General features: G+C 60.8%; 2 protein-coding genes across 8 annotated transcripts in view; one reads left to right on the top strand and one right to left on the bottom strand.

The window, feature by feature from the left end:
- Positions 1-1149: 1149 nt before the first annotated feature.
- LOC122231756 (basic proline-rich protein-like) lies at positions 1150-10446 on the bottom strand. The gene is made up of 7 exons (XM_042960070.1): positions 10137-10446; positions 9392-9540; positions 6714-6821; positions 6253-6378; positions 5103-5262; positions 2612-2853; positions 1150-2124 (listed from the first exon to the last, which is right to left on the bottom strand). The coding sequence occupies exons 1-7, from the start codon at positions 10444-10446 to the stop codon at positions 1150-1152; spliced, it is 2070 nt and encodes a 689-aa protein (XP_042816004.1).
- A 468-nt stretch (positions 10447-10914) lies between these two features.
- The window catches only part of EBF3 (EBF transcription factor 3), a 116265-nt gene continuing 110727 nt past the window's right edge, over positions 10915-16452 (top strand). For all 7 annotated transcript variants that reach the window (XM_042960586.1, XM_042960583.1, XM_042960585.1 and 4 more), the window contains exons 1-5: positions 10915-11099; positions 11185-11341; positions 11708-11771; positions 12478-12533; positions 15450-15523. In XM_042960586.1, coding sequence (XP_042816520.1) covers positions 10966-11099; positions 11185-11341; positions 11708-11771; positions 12478-12533; positions 15450-15523 — 485 coding nt within the window. In that variant the 5' untranslated portion in view covers positions 10915-10965. The remainder of the gene's footprint in view (positions 11100-11184; positions 11342-11707; positions 11772-12477; positions 12534-15449; positions 15524-16452) is intronic.

Raw genomic sequence — 16452 nt, 5'->3', positions numbered from 1 at the left:
CTAGGGTTAGAGTCCCAGCTTCCTGGCAGTGTGACGGGGACATGTCTTGTAGCTTTCCTGAGCTCGTGCCTGTCTTGGGTGCCAAGCACATAACATTTCAATACACGTGAGCTGCTATTAAAAACATGGGTAATTTTATATCTTAAAATATTGCATATTGCTTAAATGGTTTCATGCTGGCTCACATTAAAAATGATTCCCAAGTGAAGATGACAAAGGGGAAATATTCGTTATTTAGTTCTTTTCTTACATTAAGCTATCATAATAAAGTACATTTCTGGGTTGCATTCTCTGGAGTGCTTTTTACTAAATAAATGGCCAAAAATAACTTTTCCCTTCCAGTAAGATTTCATGATTCAGCACATTCAACTTTCACTACAAAAAAGATTGAAGTAAAGAGTGCAAAACAAATCTAGGAGCAAGAAACAGGCGAGGAGAAGCCAACGTGGTTGACGGCGAGGGTCAAATTCTGACACACTGGTGTTTCTGTTTTTGCAGATAAACCTCGGCTACAGGAAGTTGTATTTATTCAGGTGTCTACACTGCACTTGGGTCTGAGAAAGCAGGTAGAAAAGAATTAGCAGGGGATAGTACTCGGTTCGCAGCAAAGGGGTATATTACAAAAAGAAGCAGTCACTGGGTTGGGAACATGGCCTGCAACCAGCCACCTTGGTTAGAAGTCCCCTTCTTCCAACCCAAGAGCCGGCCAGCGGTCAGGGATGAGGACACGCCCGCCCGACCCCATTTGTTGCCGTCAGCAGCGGCTCCAGATGTTAATGGCAAAGGTCCGACATCAGGTCATTTCCTGGGTGACACCAAAGGCAGGGAGTGGGGCGGTCAAGGCTGCTTGGCCTCCTTCTCTCCCCGGGCAGCGGGAGCACGTCAGCTGACGTTGCCTGGAACGCAGGGCTCAGATTGGAGGGCCAGGCGTTCTCTCTCACGGTGGCTTTACCGGGACAGTCCTGGCCCTTCTCGCTCTCTGTGTGGGAGAGCTCTTGCCTGCCCCCGTTTTATTGTACCCGCCAGGCAGTAGAGTGCTTCCCACCAGGTTATTAGCATCCAGACTCCACGGAAACTGTCCCCTCACTCAGCATTACCAAAAAGGCCCGGGGGACCCGCGCCACCCTCTGCTCGGGAAAGTGCACGAGTCTACACCGACGGCTTCGGGCCAGCCCAGGGCCTGGGACACGCTTCGGACAGGTGTCTAAGTCGGGGCGCCTCTTCCCCGAGCTTGGCGCGCTCTCTTCGGCCAGGGGTCGCCAAAGCCTTTGGGCCCTGGAGGAAGGAGCGGGGCTCCGGCGCTTGCGGAAGGCCTCCCCGTGGGGGCTCCGCGCCCGGCCCCGGGGACGCTCCGGAGGTCCCTCCGCACGGGCGGCGGGCGGGGGGCACGGCGGCGGGGGCGGGCCGCGGGGCCGCCTGCGGGCACCTCCTCGCGCCACCGCCCGGCCCCCGCCCGCCGCGCCGCCGCCTCCCGCGGTGGAAGGCAGCGCGGCGCGTGCGCACTGGCGCGCTCGCGGCCCGGCCCGTGGGCTCTCCCGGGAGGGTGGGAGGTGGGAACGTGGGAAGGCGCCGGGCCGCACACCCTCCCGGCCGGCCGCTGGCGCCGCCGCCACCTCGCGGCCAGGGCGCCCCGCGACGCCCGTCGAATGAGCGGCGCAGGTAGGCGCGCGGGGTCCGCTCGCGGCCCCGTCGGGGGCTCCCCGCCCCGGCCTGCGGCCCCCAGAGGCCGCCGGCCACGAAAGTTGAACTTGGCGCGCCGCGGGCCGGGCGCTGGGCGCAGGGGGGCCGGGCTGCGCCGGGCGCGCCGCCCGCCGCGGGGGTGCGTTCCCCTGGCCTGCGGGGGGCGCGGGCGGGGCTGCGGCGGAGGCGCGCGGCGGCGTTGGGGACGCGGGAGCCCGGGACCTCGGGCGGCGCTGCGGGCCTGGCCTCGCAGTGAACTTTTGCGCCGCGCCCTGGCAGCGTTCTGGCGGCGGGCGAGCGCTGCCCGGGCGGCCGCTCGGGCTCCGGGGGGTCGGGGGTGGGGGGGGGGGGTCCGCCTGCGCCCCTCCTGGCCGGACCGCGGGGAGGTGAGCGCGGGCCGAGGGCCCTGGGCGCGGGGGAGGCGCGCACGGGCGCGGGCGGAGACTGGGGGTGCCGGGGATTTAGTGGAACGACCCGGGGTAAGTGAGACCCTTGGAGGGAGGGAGGGAAAGGTCGAAACGCCGAGGTGCCTGGAAGAGAACGCAGGAAGCAATTAAAACTCCTCTTTTCGGATTAACAACCAAAAATTGATCGATGTGTCAGGAATACCGCTGATTTATGAAAGGTGCTCATTTCTCTGGTATGGAGAATTTTATGTTCTCCAGGTGAAACCGAGTTCACCCAGCTCCAGCGTAGATTGATGTTTTAATAAAAATAAATAAAGGGGGGGAAGCTCGCCTGGTCTTTGGGGACATCGAGTCTCAAATCGCAGAGTTAGACTAACAAATCAAATTGCATTATCTCTGCATTTCGTATCTCTGAATCGTGCCCAAACATCCGAGGCAGGAGGGCGCCTTCCTTTCGAAAGTTTTGCCACGGCGCTTAAAAGTTCGCCTAACTAGCGGCCCGTGTTTCCTAAGCAGATCGGCACGGGGAGCGTCGCGTAATTGCGGTAAGTGGCAGGCCTGGCGGAGCCGGCGCGGGGCGAGCGCGGGCGGCGGGAGGAGCAGCGGGCTCCGGGAGGCGAGCCGGAGCCGCGGCGGCGCCCGTAGATGGCGCCCTGGCCCCACGCTAGGCTCGGGAGCCGCGCGGCGCCGGGCGCGCGCGCGGGCGGGGGCGCGGGCGGGGGCGCGGGGCGGGCGCGGAGCGCGGGGCGCCGCACTTGCAGTTCACCTGGACCGGGGCGGCGCGGCCCGGCGGGAAGAAAGAAATAATAATAATAAATCAAGCGTTTTGTTGGCATTTTAAATTTACGGCCTGGGCAGCATTTGGGGGCGGACGGGAGTCCGTGGGTCCCGGACGTTCGTGCGAGCGGAGGGGCTCCCCTCGAGAGACCCCAACCTGGCTGCGGCAGGCCTGGTGGCCACCGCGCAGCCCCCGTCCTCGCTCTCCGGCCGCGCGGCCCAGGCGCGGCACTGGCGCGCAGACACGCGTGGGTGCGGGCGAGGCTCGGCGGTGCGGCGGCGAGGACGCCAGGCTCAAAGCTGCCCATGGATCACCCCCGGGGGCGGCCGGGGCGGCCCAGAGGCTGCCCCCGCCCCGCGCGGGGTGCACCGCCCGAGCCCGCGCCAGCCCTGCCGCCTCGGCTGCCGGCGCGCTCCGCTTTGCAATGTAAATTTCAGCGGGACAAATTGCTTATTAATAGTCTAGAAGAGAAGCGGGTTTCTTTCTTTCTTCTTTTCTTTATCTGTTTTTATTTCTGCATGGCCCCTAGCTATGCCCTGGGCAGCCTCGCCGCCCAGCAGTTTTCTCTTCATTTCAATATCCTAAAGAAAATGCAAATTTCCACAGTGTGGCCTTTTTACAAAGTTAAATTAGCAACAGCTTTAAGTGACTCCATTAGTATGGAAAACATACACATGTTTAATGTGGGAATAGCTTCCTTTTCACAGGGCTCATTCTGGGCTGTAAATTTAGCAGACCCTCGGACTGGTAAAGAATCACAGCGCGGCCAAATGTGTCACCAAAGGCGCACCCCCTGCACGGCCTGCGCCCGGCTCACCGGGAGGGGCCATCCCTCTGCCGCGCGCCGCCGGGTACCGTGCGCCAGCTCGGATCCCTTAGAAGTCGCGCGGACGTGGGCTAAAGGGTTTGTGCAGGCGCGAAGGGAAGGAGGACTTGACACATTTCTGTCCAAGGGCAGTGTGCTCTCCCTTCCTCTTCGCAGCCTCTTCGTCGCAGTCCCTACAGCCGAGGTAATTCCCCGGGCGGGCTGACCAGGCCCGGCAGCTGTCCCCCACCAACCAACGCATTTTTGCGCACAGGAACGGATGCGTCCGCACCCGGTTAAGGTGCAGCCGAGGGGTGGGCGAGTGTCGCTGCTGAGGAGGACGTCAGTCCCCGTGCCCGGCCGTCCACCCCACCCCCACCCCTTGGCTCTCTAGCCCCCCAACTCCTTTGCCCGTTTTGGCAAACCCGTTTCAAACCAGAATTTCACTGGCAAACTTTTTGCGCTCCGTTAGCTTTCAGATGAGGGCATTCAATTCTGTCCTGGGGTCTGGTTACCCCTTCCTTTACGTTTAAGCCGGTGGCGGGGCCCTCCACCCCCTCCCAGGAAAGAGTTAAGATTTATGGTGTGCTGGAGAGGTCTTGTTAGCATGTAATCTGCATTTTTTAACTACTGCGTAATAAAAAGTGCGAAGTTTTGAGACACCTTTCTTGATTATACCTTTGGCGATACTTTAGGTTTTACATTTAATTTGCATTTTGTTCTTAGTGAATATTGAAGTCTTGAGTGGAGGATTGAATTTTATTAGGACATCTGGACTGACAATATCAAATCAGACACCAGTGTCCCAAAGCATGCTAAAATTTCAGAGTTAATTAGAACGCAGTGTGTTTAATTAAAGCCAATTATAATATTTGAAATTATCTGATCGATCCGTGTTTCTACAGTTTGGGTCTGTTTAGGTGTTGATTGGCGCACTCTGTGCGCCGTTCGATCTAGAAACTACTCAGGGGAAAGTTTGCTTTGTAAACTGGCGGGGGCGGGTGGGCGCGGAATCCGCGTCCGGGGCGCTGGCTCTGGCGCATCCTGCCCGACTGCCTTAGGGCGCCGCTGAACGCAGCTCCGGAAACAACAGCTCGTTGTTAAAACCGCTGCGCCTTTTCGGGTCCCAGGGACCGCGCCACACGCCAACTGTCTTTCCCAGCTCAGGTGCTTCTCCCAAGCTTTTCGCAGAGAGGCAACCTTTAAGGTTGCTAGGTGCGTTGGGAGAAGCCCAGCTCGCAGAATGCGAGTGTTTGATTTGGGATTCTCGCTCTGGCTGAAGAGCCCCCAGGGCAGATTCAGAATGGTGGGGCCAGCCAAAGTGACAGAAGGAACCAGAGAAAAGTTAGGACAAGGAGACAATAATTAACTGTTTCCTTTCTAATTTCGCATGCTGCGGGAATCGAGTTGCGCCCTGGCGTTTTATGCCCACCTTGGAGAGCCCTGGGATTTCCAGGGAGAGGGTCGAGCGAATTCCGCGGCGCGTCCGCTGTCTCCCGCGGGACTGGGCACTTGGGGCGCACGTTTCTCGCCAGCGACGGCGTGGGCGCGGCGCTCACTGCCCTGGCCTTGTTGCCGGCGCCGGGCTTGGCCTGGATTTTGCAGACACACGTGGGCGGCAGTTAGGGCCAGGCTTTGGGTGGACATTTCTGTGCGCTCTTGGGGTCACGGGGTCAGCGAGGCCTAGGTGCGCGGGGCGTGCAGGAGCTGCAGCGCAGCTGTTAGGCTGGGCAGGGAGCCTCGGCAGCCACCTGCCCTGGGGTAGGTGGAAGCCTCGGCGGCGTGGCTCTCGGCTGTGCAGCGACACTGCTCTCCCCACCCCAGGAGGCGCTGTTTGTCAAACTTGGCCGCTTAGACAAGAGGCGCCTGCATATTCCAGCTTGGAGAATTGAGCCTCTTAGGGTACTGGGGGGGGGGGGGTCGGGCTTTGCTAACCTTAACCTTACAGGATGAGGCGTTGGGAGGGGTGATGATGCAGAGAACTGGGGGCTGAGACCCTGCAGTGTTCACTTTTTACCTGTGGATCCGGTCAGGCCTCCCTGCTTTGTAGCAGAGGGCAGAGGAGCCCGTTGGTGCGCCCCGTGCGTCCTGGGCGAGGTGCCCAGTTACTTGCCTGGGAGGGCAGGCGGGACGCCCGCCTGGCTTGGGTTCAGTTCGCCACCTGACTCCTGAGAGCCCCGTCGCTTCCATCTCTGCCCCGAGGTGGCGAAGGCGCTCTCTCTGGCCTGGAAAACCCACCCGGACCTGGTCCGGCCCCATTTATACGCAGTTTAATAGGTTCGGGTGACCGGACACCAGAGCCCTTGCCTCCCCGGCCTCCCGCAGCCCATCGGTGAGCTGGACCCAGCGGCACAAAGCCAAACCCTGGAGGCACTCAGGGGCCTCGACACACTGACCCCAGGTGGGCAGGGTTTGCGGGTGCCTGGCTGTTCCACCCTACCTCGCAGTTCACGGGACTTTCTAGGTGTGCCTTCCCAGGATTTCCCTATTCTCGGCCCTTCGGGCCCCTGTGTGGCCTCCTTCCCGCCGGGGCCCAAGGTCTGCCAGGCTCTCTAATTTCTGGTTCTTTCCCTGGCCCCCACCTGTGCGCAGCGCCGGGTCCTGACTCCCGGGCCGGAGTGGGGCCGGCGGCCAGGTAGCCAGCGCAGGCTGAGCGTGACCCCCCAGACGCGGAGGACGTGGGGGCGGGCCGTGCCTGCAACTCCGCACTGGCGGCGGAACGCGAACCGCGGGGCCTTTGGCGCATTGGCTTCTCACCCTTTCTCGAGGGCTGAGTGGCAGGCCTCTCAGCCTGGGCCTGAGGCCACGAGCCCTTCGAGGGCGCCACGCCTGGACGCGCCCGCGCACCCCCGATCCCTCAGGGGGCTCGGTTTCCAGGAACACCCCCTGCCCGGGCTTCTCAACGCCGGAAATGCAGTTTACTGCTCTTTGGAAGGCTGGTAGGGAGGGTCGGCTGGCTCCCCGGACCGGGCCGCGAGCGAGATAGGGCATTCACAAAGTAGCCTGAACGTTGGGCGGGAGCGGGCGCCGTGGCTGGCCTTACTCCCTGGGACCCCGACTTGGCCCAAGTTTCTGGATGACTCTTGAGGCTGGCACCAGCCCGCCTCTCGCTCTCCTGGCCTTGCACCACGCAGCAGTGGAGGCCCTGGGACTGGGGAGGTACAAGGGGGACGCTCACGCCTGGTGCGCGGGGAACGGCCCCTCGCCCTCCCCGAGTGGGTAATGGGCGCACGCGGAGGGGCTTGGAGGCGCGCGGCGGCCGGGCCACTGGGCACTGCAAGGCCAGCAGGGTGGCCGGGCTGGGCCTGGGTGCGGACGCCGCCGGGTCGTACCGCCCGGCTCGGCCTCTGGTGGTGCCGCGGGTCAGCGGCCAAGCGCCGCCTCTGCCCTGCGCTCTGCACGCCGCTTCCCCAACAGGGCTCCAGGGGCGGCGGGCGCTGTCTCTTTAAGGTCACTGCCTGCTCCGGCACGACGTGGGGAGGACAGCTGGGCACTGGCCATCTGACTGACTCCGGCGTGACATCTGGGAGCCCACTGGTGTGTGGCACGCGAAGCGCTTGATGCCGCTATTTAAATGCAAATGTGAGGGGGCTCATTGAAGCCTCTCCCCGTAAATCCGCACAAAAGGAATACTTCCCACCCTCCGAGGAGGAGGAGGCGGCGGCGGAGAGGCGGCGGCGGCGCAAGGGCCACCCGTGCAAATCGCGTTGAGCGCGGGGCCCTGAGCGGTCGGCGTCGCCGTCTCGGCCCGCGGGGTTCCCAACGAAGGTCAGGCCCCGCCCGGCCCGGCCCCTGGGCGCCCGTCTGGCCCCCGGGAGCTCCCTGTGAGCGGAGGCTGGAGCAGCGGCCCGGCCTGCGCAACTTCCAAAGTGTCAGCCTGTCTCTCCGCCCCCCCCCCACTCGCCCCGCTCCCCACCCCCGCTTTCCCTGCCTGGGTGCTGGGCGCCCCTAGTTCCCCAGGAAGCGAGAGAGACGGGAGCGGGACTCCAGGGGGAGGAGGCTGGCGCGGGGACCTCTCCCAGCATCTCCCAGGGCGCCCAGGACTTGACCTGCAGTCCCGTCCTCCTCCCCAGCCCTGTGCTTCGGCCCTCGCTCCTCTCCGCTGCTTCTTCCCCTCCATTAACGCAAAACTCTGGGGTGGGGTGAGGTGGGGGCCGAGGGGCTGCCCTGCCAGGCTGCTCCCCAGCAGGCCCGTGTGGAGACCCGGCCGGGTCGGGCGGCCCTTGTGCCCGCAGCTCGGAGCCAGCAGTTGAGTGACAAAAAAGATAAAGTTGGTGAATGATAAAGACCGTATTTTCCACGCTTTGGGTGCGGGACCAGATGATCTAGAAAATGAGCTGAAATGGATTCAGCCTCCGAGCCTGTTGTGAGAGCAGCTGATTCCCCCATTTCGGGCCAGATGGCTGCTGAACACAGATTTGCATTCATTTTCCCTTAATATCGTCCAAAATACTGGGGCAGCTGCATTTGCTGTCAAAAAGGTTTAAAACCCCTTTTCTTTCTGGGGCAGGATCGTTACCTTATGTGATGGGCTTATAGAACTCCTTTCCCCTCTTTAGTCAACAGTATCAGATTTAGAAGGATTTGTTTTTAAACCTTCTAATTTGGTAATCAGATTTAAATCGCCTTGGCGCGTGTAATCTGAATTAAAGATACTGTAAATGATTTTAAGCATGATACTTTCGTTAGCGCAAGGAAGGGGGCACCTCCAAGGCGGGCTGGGCATTTTAGGAAGTGTGGTACAAAGGAAGCATTGTTTCCTATTTCCAACTTCATCTTTCCCCGAAAAGGCACTTTGCATATTCTGACAATAACACTCGCCTGCCGCTCGCCCTGCGTGAGCCCCCCGAAGCAGCTAAACACGCAGAGACAAAGCAATTTCTCCACCCCACCCTCCACCTATGGCCAACTTTATTTTGCGTTGTGCCTCCACGAAGAAGGTGTTCCTTTCTCCACTCAGTCTGATGTGGGTGGAAAGCTCTGGGCTTATTAGGAATACAGAAATTTTCTTTTAATTTATCGTGAATAGTTTCCATACACTTTGATTTAAGGTTATTAACATTCTATAGACAGTGGCATCTTTAATATGTGGCGATCGCTTCTAAAGACTAATCTCATTACCCTCAAATAGTCATAAAATATGATTTTATTATACTTACGTATTTAATTAGACGGCCGGCACCGTAATGGATTTTGAGATAGGACTGGCGCAACAGCTTTGATAATTCACTTATCTTTGGCAATAGTCATTAACCCCCAACACCAGCAAAATAGATTGCTTTCCAACACATCTTTTTTTTTTTTTTCTCACCCCTTCCAAGAAGCGTGGGGGTCCCCAGATAACGTAAATCGGACTTCGATTTTTTCCCGATTAATTAAAATATTAACGTACACACACTGCCAATTCATGGGAAAAGGGAGTGCCACCCCATACCGGGCGGGGAGAGGGGGCCCTGCGACACACTTACACCCTGAGACCTGTTTTGGTTTTGTTTTAATCGAAAGGGCCTGATTTCTCTCGGCTGGGAAGTGCCGGGACAGCTCCTGGTAGCCCCCTGGGTCTCTGCTCCTGGTCGTGCAGACGTCCTTTGGGCGGGCAGTGCGCCTGGGTGCCGAGTCCCCGCGGCAGGAGCTCGGCCGCCGGGCCCACGCGCTGCCCGTGCCCTGTTGCCCTCCCGATTCCTCGAAACCAGGTCGGGAAGCTACGCGCCGCGCGCTCACCCGGGCCCGGCGGCACTGAGGGCAGGACCCGGGCGCCCGCGGCGTCCGCTCGGCTTTTAGAGAGGCTGGCGCCGGGGAGGTCTGGCTACGGCGCAGGGCGCGCAGCCGGACACCCGGCTCCGGGTCGCCGGAGAGGCCGGGCGCGCTTCCTGTCCGTCCGGAGAGCCCCGAGCCTTCTTTGTCACTCGCCGCGGTTAAGCACAGGCCGGGGGACGGGGTCTCCCGTGGCCGCCGGGAAAGACAGAGCATCTGGCAGAGCCCGCCTCCGACGTGGGTCCTCAGCCCGGCACTCGGCGGCCTCCGCCGGGGCAGGAAACACCGGCGCCCGGCGAGGCCCAGACGGGGGCAGACCGGCCCCCCAGCAGCCTGAGGTCTGTTTAGAAACCAGGCTGAGCTGCGCGCCCCGCCTTGGCGAGGGAGCCCTGCCCTCTCCATCCGCCCCCACCTACCTTCCTCCCCCCCCCGCCCGCCCACCCCTCTGCCGTCCCCACTCGGAGGCTGGCCCCTGCAGCCCCCTCCCTGCGGCCTGCCCGCCTCTACCCACTTGTCCCTTCGGGCCGCCCCAAGGCGCGCTGAGGTCCCGTGGCGTGTACTGCGTGCATTTGGGCAACTTGGGGCGCCTCGGCACTTCACCCCCTCCTCCCTACAGTGTTTGGACCGTGCGGCCGATTTGGGGAGGAGGTATTGGGGGGCCAAGCAGCGATTGTGCACTGGCTGTTTGTTTCATTTCGAGCTTTATTTGGGCGAGCGGGAACTTCCCGGGCCGCGGGTGGGCGCGAGGAGCCGCGGAGCGCGGCCGGGGGCGGCGGCGGCGGCGCGCGGTGGCGCTCGGTGGCGGCGGGGCTCGCGGGGCTCGCGGGGCTCGGGCCGGCTCGCGGCGCCGTCAGGCAGTCAGTCAGCGAGCGCGGCGGCGGCGGCGGCGGCGGCGGCGGCGGCGAGGGGCGCGGCGAGGGGCGGCCGCTCCCATATATGGCGCAGGCGCCGCCCCCCGACGTCACCCTCTGACAGCGCCGCTCCCGGGGGCTTCGAGTTTTGGCTCCCGGGAAAGGGTCCATTCCTCGGGGAGAGAGGGCTGAGTTTTGTGCGCCTCCGTCCGCTGCGCGCGCCGCTCCAGGCCCCGCCGCGCCCCGCCTGCGCCCGGGACTGCGCCGCGGCACTCACTGCCCCGTTTATTTGTCTTTGGAGCAGGCGGGCCGCGCCAGAAGCGGGCGATCCCGCAGTGTCCTGCAGCCGCGGACGCCGCCTGGCTAGGATGACACCACGTTGAGCGCGCCTGCAAACAACAACAACAACAACCGCCGCCGCGGCCACCGCGTCCTGCTCCTCCGAAGCGCCGCCGCCGCCGGTGTAGCCGCCGGTGTAGCCGCCTCCGCGCCCCCCCGGCCGTCCGGAGCGCCCCGGCCGCTGGTGTATGTGGCGCCTGCCCGGGACGGGCTGAAGCCGGCGGCGGGGCCGGACCGCAGGCGCCGAGCAGGGCGAGCGCGGCCAGGGTAGCCGCCTGCCGCCGAGCCCCGAGCGCCGCTGCTCGCGGAAGCGCTTTCGGCCGGGAGCTGCGGCCGCCGCCAGCAGTTTTCATGTTTGGGATTCAGGAGAATATTCCGCGCGGGGGGACGACCATGAAGGAGGAGCCGCTGGGCAGCGGCATGAACCCGGTGCGCTCGTGGATGCACACGGCGGGGGTGGTGGACGCCAACACGGCCGCGCAGAGGTACGTACCGGCCGCCCCCGCGCGCCCCGGCCCCGGCCCCGGCCGCCGCGCTCCTCACCGGGCCGCTGTCCCTTTCCTCCCGCAGCGGCGTGGGGCTGGCGCGGGCGCACTTCGAGAAGCAGCCGCCCTCCAACCTCCGGAAGTCCAATTTCTTCCACTTCGTGCTGGCGCTCTACGACAGGCAGGGGCAGCCGGTGGAGATCGAAAGGACCGCTTTTGTGGACTTCGTGGAGAAAGAGAAAGTAAGTGCCCGCACACCATCACACCTTCCACCTTTCTACAAGTGGGAGGCGGGCGGTGCCCGCGCGCGGTGGCCCCGCGTGCCCCCCTCGGCGGCGGGGACCGCTCGGCGAGGCGCCCCCGCCGCCGCCACGTGCGGCCGCCCGGGCCACCGCCGAGGGGCTGCGCAACTTCTGCGCGCCCCCGGACTCGCTCGGGGCGAGGAGGACGCTGGGCTTCCAGCGGGAAAGTGACATCACCGCGCCGCTCCCAGCTACGAGTCCTGCCATGTGTGAGGCCGCGGGGCCTCGGTGGCGCAGGGGGACCGAGCGCGGTGGCCGCGCCGGACGCCGATCGCACTAAACGCAATTATTTATCGTTACTTTCAGGAGCCCAACAACGAGAAAACCAACAACGGCATCCACTATAAACTGCAGTTGCTGTATAGCAACGGTAAGTGGCCGCCGCCGCCGCCGCCGCCCGCCCCGCCCGGGCTCGCCCTCCTTTCCCGAGACGGCTAACGGACACAAAGATTGCGAGATTAAAATGACACGGATGTAAACACGAAATCTTCTCGTGGCATAGAAGGAAAACAAAACATAAACGATCAATAAGTCGATGGCACTTCACATGATTAACCGGTGGGGCTCGAAGCAGAAAGTAAAAAGGGGGATCGATATGGGGCTTCAGGAGGACATCACTTTTAAGTGACTTTTTTCAATTTTGCAAATTAATGTTAATTATGGAGATGGGGGCAGCTCCATAAGCGGAGCGGAACTGACTTCCTGTGCACGAGTTTTTGAAAAAAAAAAAAAAAATCCTCGAGAGACACTAGAAAGAGTTCAAACTCTCACTCAGTTTCCATTTCATGCTTTCTGTTTTCTAAAAATAAATGACCACATGGGCCCACCCGGTGCAGCCACCGGGCCTGCTCGCAGCCTGGCAAATTTGTTGCACCTTCCAGTGCAAACCCTAAGAGTCTTAGAGGTTCCGGATGACGAAAAGAAACTCAGAGCAGGGGAAGAGATTGGGGTTCCCTTTCGCCTCTTAAAGGGCATGGCTGAGTTTTGCTGCATCACGGCCGGCGGCAGCAGCAGCCCCGTGCCCCAGGTGCCCTTGCTAAAATCCTGATGAGAATTTATCCCTGTTTTTTTTGCAGGAGTCAGAACGGAGCAGGACCTGTATGTGCGCCTCATAGATTCAATGACCAAACAGGTGAGAAAGTTTAAGCTTCCACACTACTTTCCACTGTTCAGCTGGGTTGTCCTGGGGTTGAGAGGAGGGCAGATGGGTCTCTGGACTTGTTTTCCACTTGGCTTCCTTGACATGCTAATGAGAATTCCATATTTATTGGAATAAACGATGCGATTGGTAAAGTAGTTACTGTTGTCATCACAATAGGACATATATGCTCTATTAGATGGCTTGTGCGTGGAATCCAATTCTGTCTTAATTAGCTATGGTAATTAATATTTGACAGAGAAATTTCAGGAGGCTCCCCCTCTTGTATATCTTTAAATGTTTCTCTCTCTCTGCTTGGAATCATTTCATTGATATATTTTTTTTTTTTCTGTAACAAAGGCAACTAAGTCCTTTCCAAAGCCCATCGAGTTGGGCTTGATTAGTTCATTTTTCCCCCCTTTCCGGTGTGATGGTCTAGTAACGCGAGACGTTGATCTGGATTTAAAAGTGAAATGTGTTGGGGTGAAAAGTCACCTTGTTCTCTGCTAGCCCGTCTTCACCTCTCAGCCTCCCCTCTCCATAATTCAAACTCCCAGCTCCAGGGGTCACCCACACCCGTCCATTGCTCTGGGAGCTGCCTCTGTTCCCCTCTCCCACCCTCTGTCATACCTTGTAAATAACATAATTACAAGCAGTTCCTTATTAAATTATTTAACCTGTCTTGGTCAACTTTTCCGATGATAACTGTTGGCTATCGGTAATGTGATTAAGTGCAGAAAAGCACTTCATTGCCTTTTGACAGTGTGCAGTCTGGCTGGTTTTGTGCTGGGTGGTACTGTTGTTTAGTCGTTGTAAAGATCTCCCCCCACCCCCACTTTTCTTAAAATGGTGTTGGGGGAGGGGCAAGTTCCATGCGAAAATTAAATCCACTAGGCACAGATGGATTTAAACTAGACGTCCGAGGTGGGCTTCAGGCTTGGAAATGCAAGTAGAAAGTAGCACCTCCGTTTTTGATGGTAACTTTAGGGGTTGGTGAGCCAAGCAGGACAGGAGTTGGGTGCTTCCTGCAGCCCAGGACGCAAGCTTCCCACTCTCGGCACAGCAGTTAGTTTTTTCGGATTTTACTTCCCCTTTAAAAAGTTGGTCCTGACCTAGGCAACAAGCGCGTTGGATTTTAACGTCTGCAGCGTAAAACACTTTGGTTTTCTCTCAGGGTAAAACCGATCTTACAGGTAAAGTAGTGTCTTTGTCAGAAAGACGGAGGCAGCTGTGTGCCCTTTGGTGATTATTTCACTGGGATTCAGAGAAGCCTCGCAACGGGGCTGCTGGTTGGCAGGGTGCGTCTATTTCCTTTGTACAGGAGGGCTAAATGTTGTCGGAACCGCAGTGGTCTAATTAAGAGGTGGGTGCAGGCAGCCGTGAGTTTCTCTGGTTTGCATAGAGGAGGCGGCTTCGTTTTCAATGTACTCTCATTGTTCATTTAGCCGTGCACCTTTGCAACATAAACAGGGCTGAAAATAAAGGCATTTAATCTCCTCTCACTGACGGGGATGGGGGGGGGGGGGGGGGAGAAGGAAAGAAATAGCCCAGTAACTGATCAAAGAGTCAATGGCGCTGAACCGACAGTTTATGGATTTCTGTTTGTGCTACAAAATAAAAAATAAATCAAATATAAATACGGGGATCCATCGGAGGACAAGCCGGGCTCTGAGAAGTGCCGGCGCCTGCCGCGGCCAAGCGCCCCGCAGCCCCAGGCGGCCCATCACTGCCGTGGTTCCCAGCGGATCCGGAGGGAGGCTGGGGCGGAGGGGCTCGCGGGGACCCTTCCCGCTTCCCAGAGGGCAGCCTCGGGCCTTGTCGAGAAAGGGCTTTGTCCGCCTGGAACTGGAGGCAAGTGTGAGAAGTGCCCGAGGAGATTGGAAGTAATTTCCAGATAATTTTCGGTGCCGGGGGGGAGGGAACTGGAGAGGGGACTCCCCTCCCCCTTCCGTGGAATTTTTCTGCCGGGAACTTGCGGCTCTCGGCCCCCGCCCCCTGCCCCTCCCCCAGTGACCTTTCCCCCCGTTTTTTTCCTTTTTCTGCGAGGCCGGCGGTGGGGCTGGTGCGGGCGGCCCCCGGCTCGGGTTCCCGGCGGCGGAGCCGGGCCGCGCGCGGTCGTGAGCGCACCTCGGCCTTCGCACCATCTGGCGGAGCCTCTGCTCAAAACCCACCCGAGCGTGTGCGCAGACACTGCCTTTTTACCCGAGAAAAATCATTGTTAGCAGTTTCAAAATAAACACCAGATTGGCCATTAGCACTTTCTTTGCAAATATCATCCGGCGAGGAGCACGTGGCCGCGCGGGCCCGGGCGCCCCGGGGCCCTGAGCACTCCCGGGGGCGCCCGGCGCGGCCACGTGCGGCTGCTGCGCCCCGGGCCCGGCCGCCCACCGCGGGCACCTGGCTCGGGCGGGCAGGCCGGGAGGAGCGGGGCGCGCGCGGCCGCTGCGGCGGTCGCGGCTCCTCGGCGCCGGCTGTTTGCAGCACGCAGACTGGAACTCCGGCGAGACAATGGCCCGAGGACGCGGCCCGGCGCGGCCAGCCGAGGGGGCCCCGGCGCCCCGAGCCCCTTCGCGCCCTGCGCCCGGGCCTCCCTACCCGCCTCCCCCCACCCCTACTTCCAGCACCCAGCCCCGGCGCGGCCGCCACCCTCCCGACCCCCGGGCCCCGCGCAGGCCCTGCGGGCGCCGGGGAGAGCAGGCCGGCCGCGGCCTAGCCCTGCGCCCCGGGGCGGGCGGGCGGTGCGGGGAGGGGGCTCTGCCGGGACGGTGGCCCGGCTGGGCCGTGACGCCTCCCCTGGCCCGCAGTGCACCTGCCGCCCGGGAGACCCGCAGCGCCAGGGGCGACTGGGCGCCCAAGCCGCCGGCGCCGCGTAACCCCCGCCTCTGCTTGTCCCCCCCTCCCCCCGCGCAGGCCATCGTGTACGAGGGCCAGGACAAGAACCCGGAGATGTGTCGCGTGCTGCTGACCCACGAGATCATGTGCAGGTGAGCGGCGGGCGCGGGCAGTGGGGGCGCGGGCGGCCTCGGCGCCAGCTGCGTCCACAAAGGACGCTGCCTGCAGGCGCCACCACCCCGCCCAACTTCGGGCCGGGCATCGATTGAAATGCAATCGGCCCGAGTCTGCACCCCGAGCCACCGAGGAGCCCGTTCTCCTCTCTCCCTCCCCGGCGGAGACGACCAGCGCCACCGGCTGCTCAGCAGAGCGGATTAATTCGTGCAGTCAAAAAGGAAAACGGGTCCTGGGTGACGCCTCTGTCCCCGGAGCCGGAGGAGTCAGCGCTGGGACTCATTTTACTGCTTCCTTCGCAAGCACTGGCGTCCCGAGCTCTGCAACTGTCTGTTACTGATAAAAAGGAAACTCTTCTGTACTTATGCCAGCGCTAGCCTATGTGAGAATTGGATTGTGATTCCGTCAGTTAACCTCTTCCCCAGAGTGGCGATGCCTCGTCCATATTGTTGTTAGATTGCGCGCGCGCGTTCCTTGAGATCTCTGTCAGAAGAGCAGTTTCCCACCTGTTTTTTTCTAAGTACCACCAGAGTCTCACCCCTACATGGCAAATAAAAATGCATCATTGACTTTGCATGTGCGGCATGTGAAACATAGTTGCAAGGCGTAGCAAGGGCCTGGGTCTGCAGGCGACAGTAGCAGGCCGCAGACTCTGAGGGGCATACTCTGCCTGGCTACGGTGCCTGTTGCCTAAATGCCATTTCTGAGCAGACATATTGTTACAGCGCTAATATACAAAAGCTGACTTTTTCTCATATCAGGTAATAAATATAAATTACAACCAATAAAGTGGAATTTCTTTATTATCCACTTCTGCATGTACTGCAATTAACATAGAAAGCGCACAGATGTGATTTAAGCTCTAAGTGGAAGACTGTAGACTTTCTTTAATCACTTTAGCTGTCAG

Source organism: Panthera tigris, chromosome D2, assembly GCF_018350195.1.
Source record: "Panthera tigris isolate Pti1 chromosome D2, P.tigris_Pti1_mat1.1, whole genome shotgun sequence".
NCBI classification, from domain to species: domain Eukaryota; kingdom Metazoa; phylum Chordata; class Mammalia; order Carnivora; family Felidae; genus Panthera; species Panthera tigris.
This window is presented reverse-complemented; position numbering and strand designations above follow the sequence as displayed.

Bases quoted from the DNA above. Each gene is read 5' to 3' on its own strand.
- LOC122231756 (XM_042960070.1), bottom strand. From the start codon at position 10,446: ATGGACCCTTTCCCGGGAGCCAAAACTCGAAGCCCCCGGGAGCGGCGC. The intron at 6,822-9,391 runs GTGAGCGCGCGG...GTACCTCCCCAG, and splicing joins CTCAGTGCCGCCGGGCCCGG to TCCCAGGGCCTCCACTGCTG. The intron at 2,125-2,611 runs GTGCCGATCTGC...CGGCACCCCCAG, and splicing joins GCAATTACGCGACGCTCCCC to TCTCCGCCCGCGCCCGTGCG.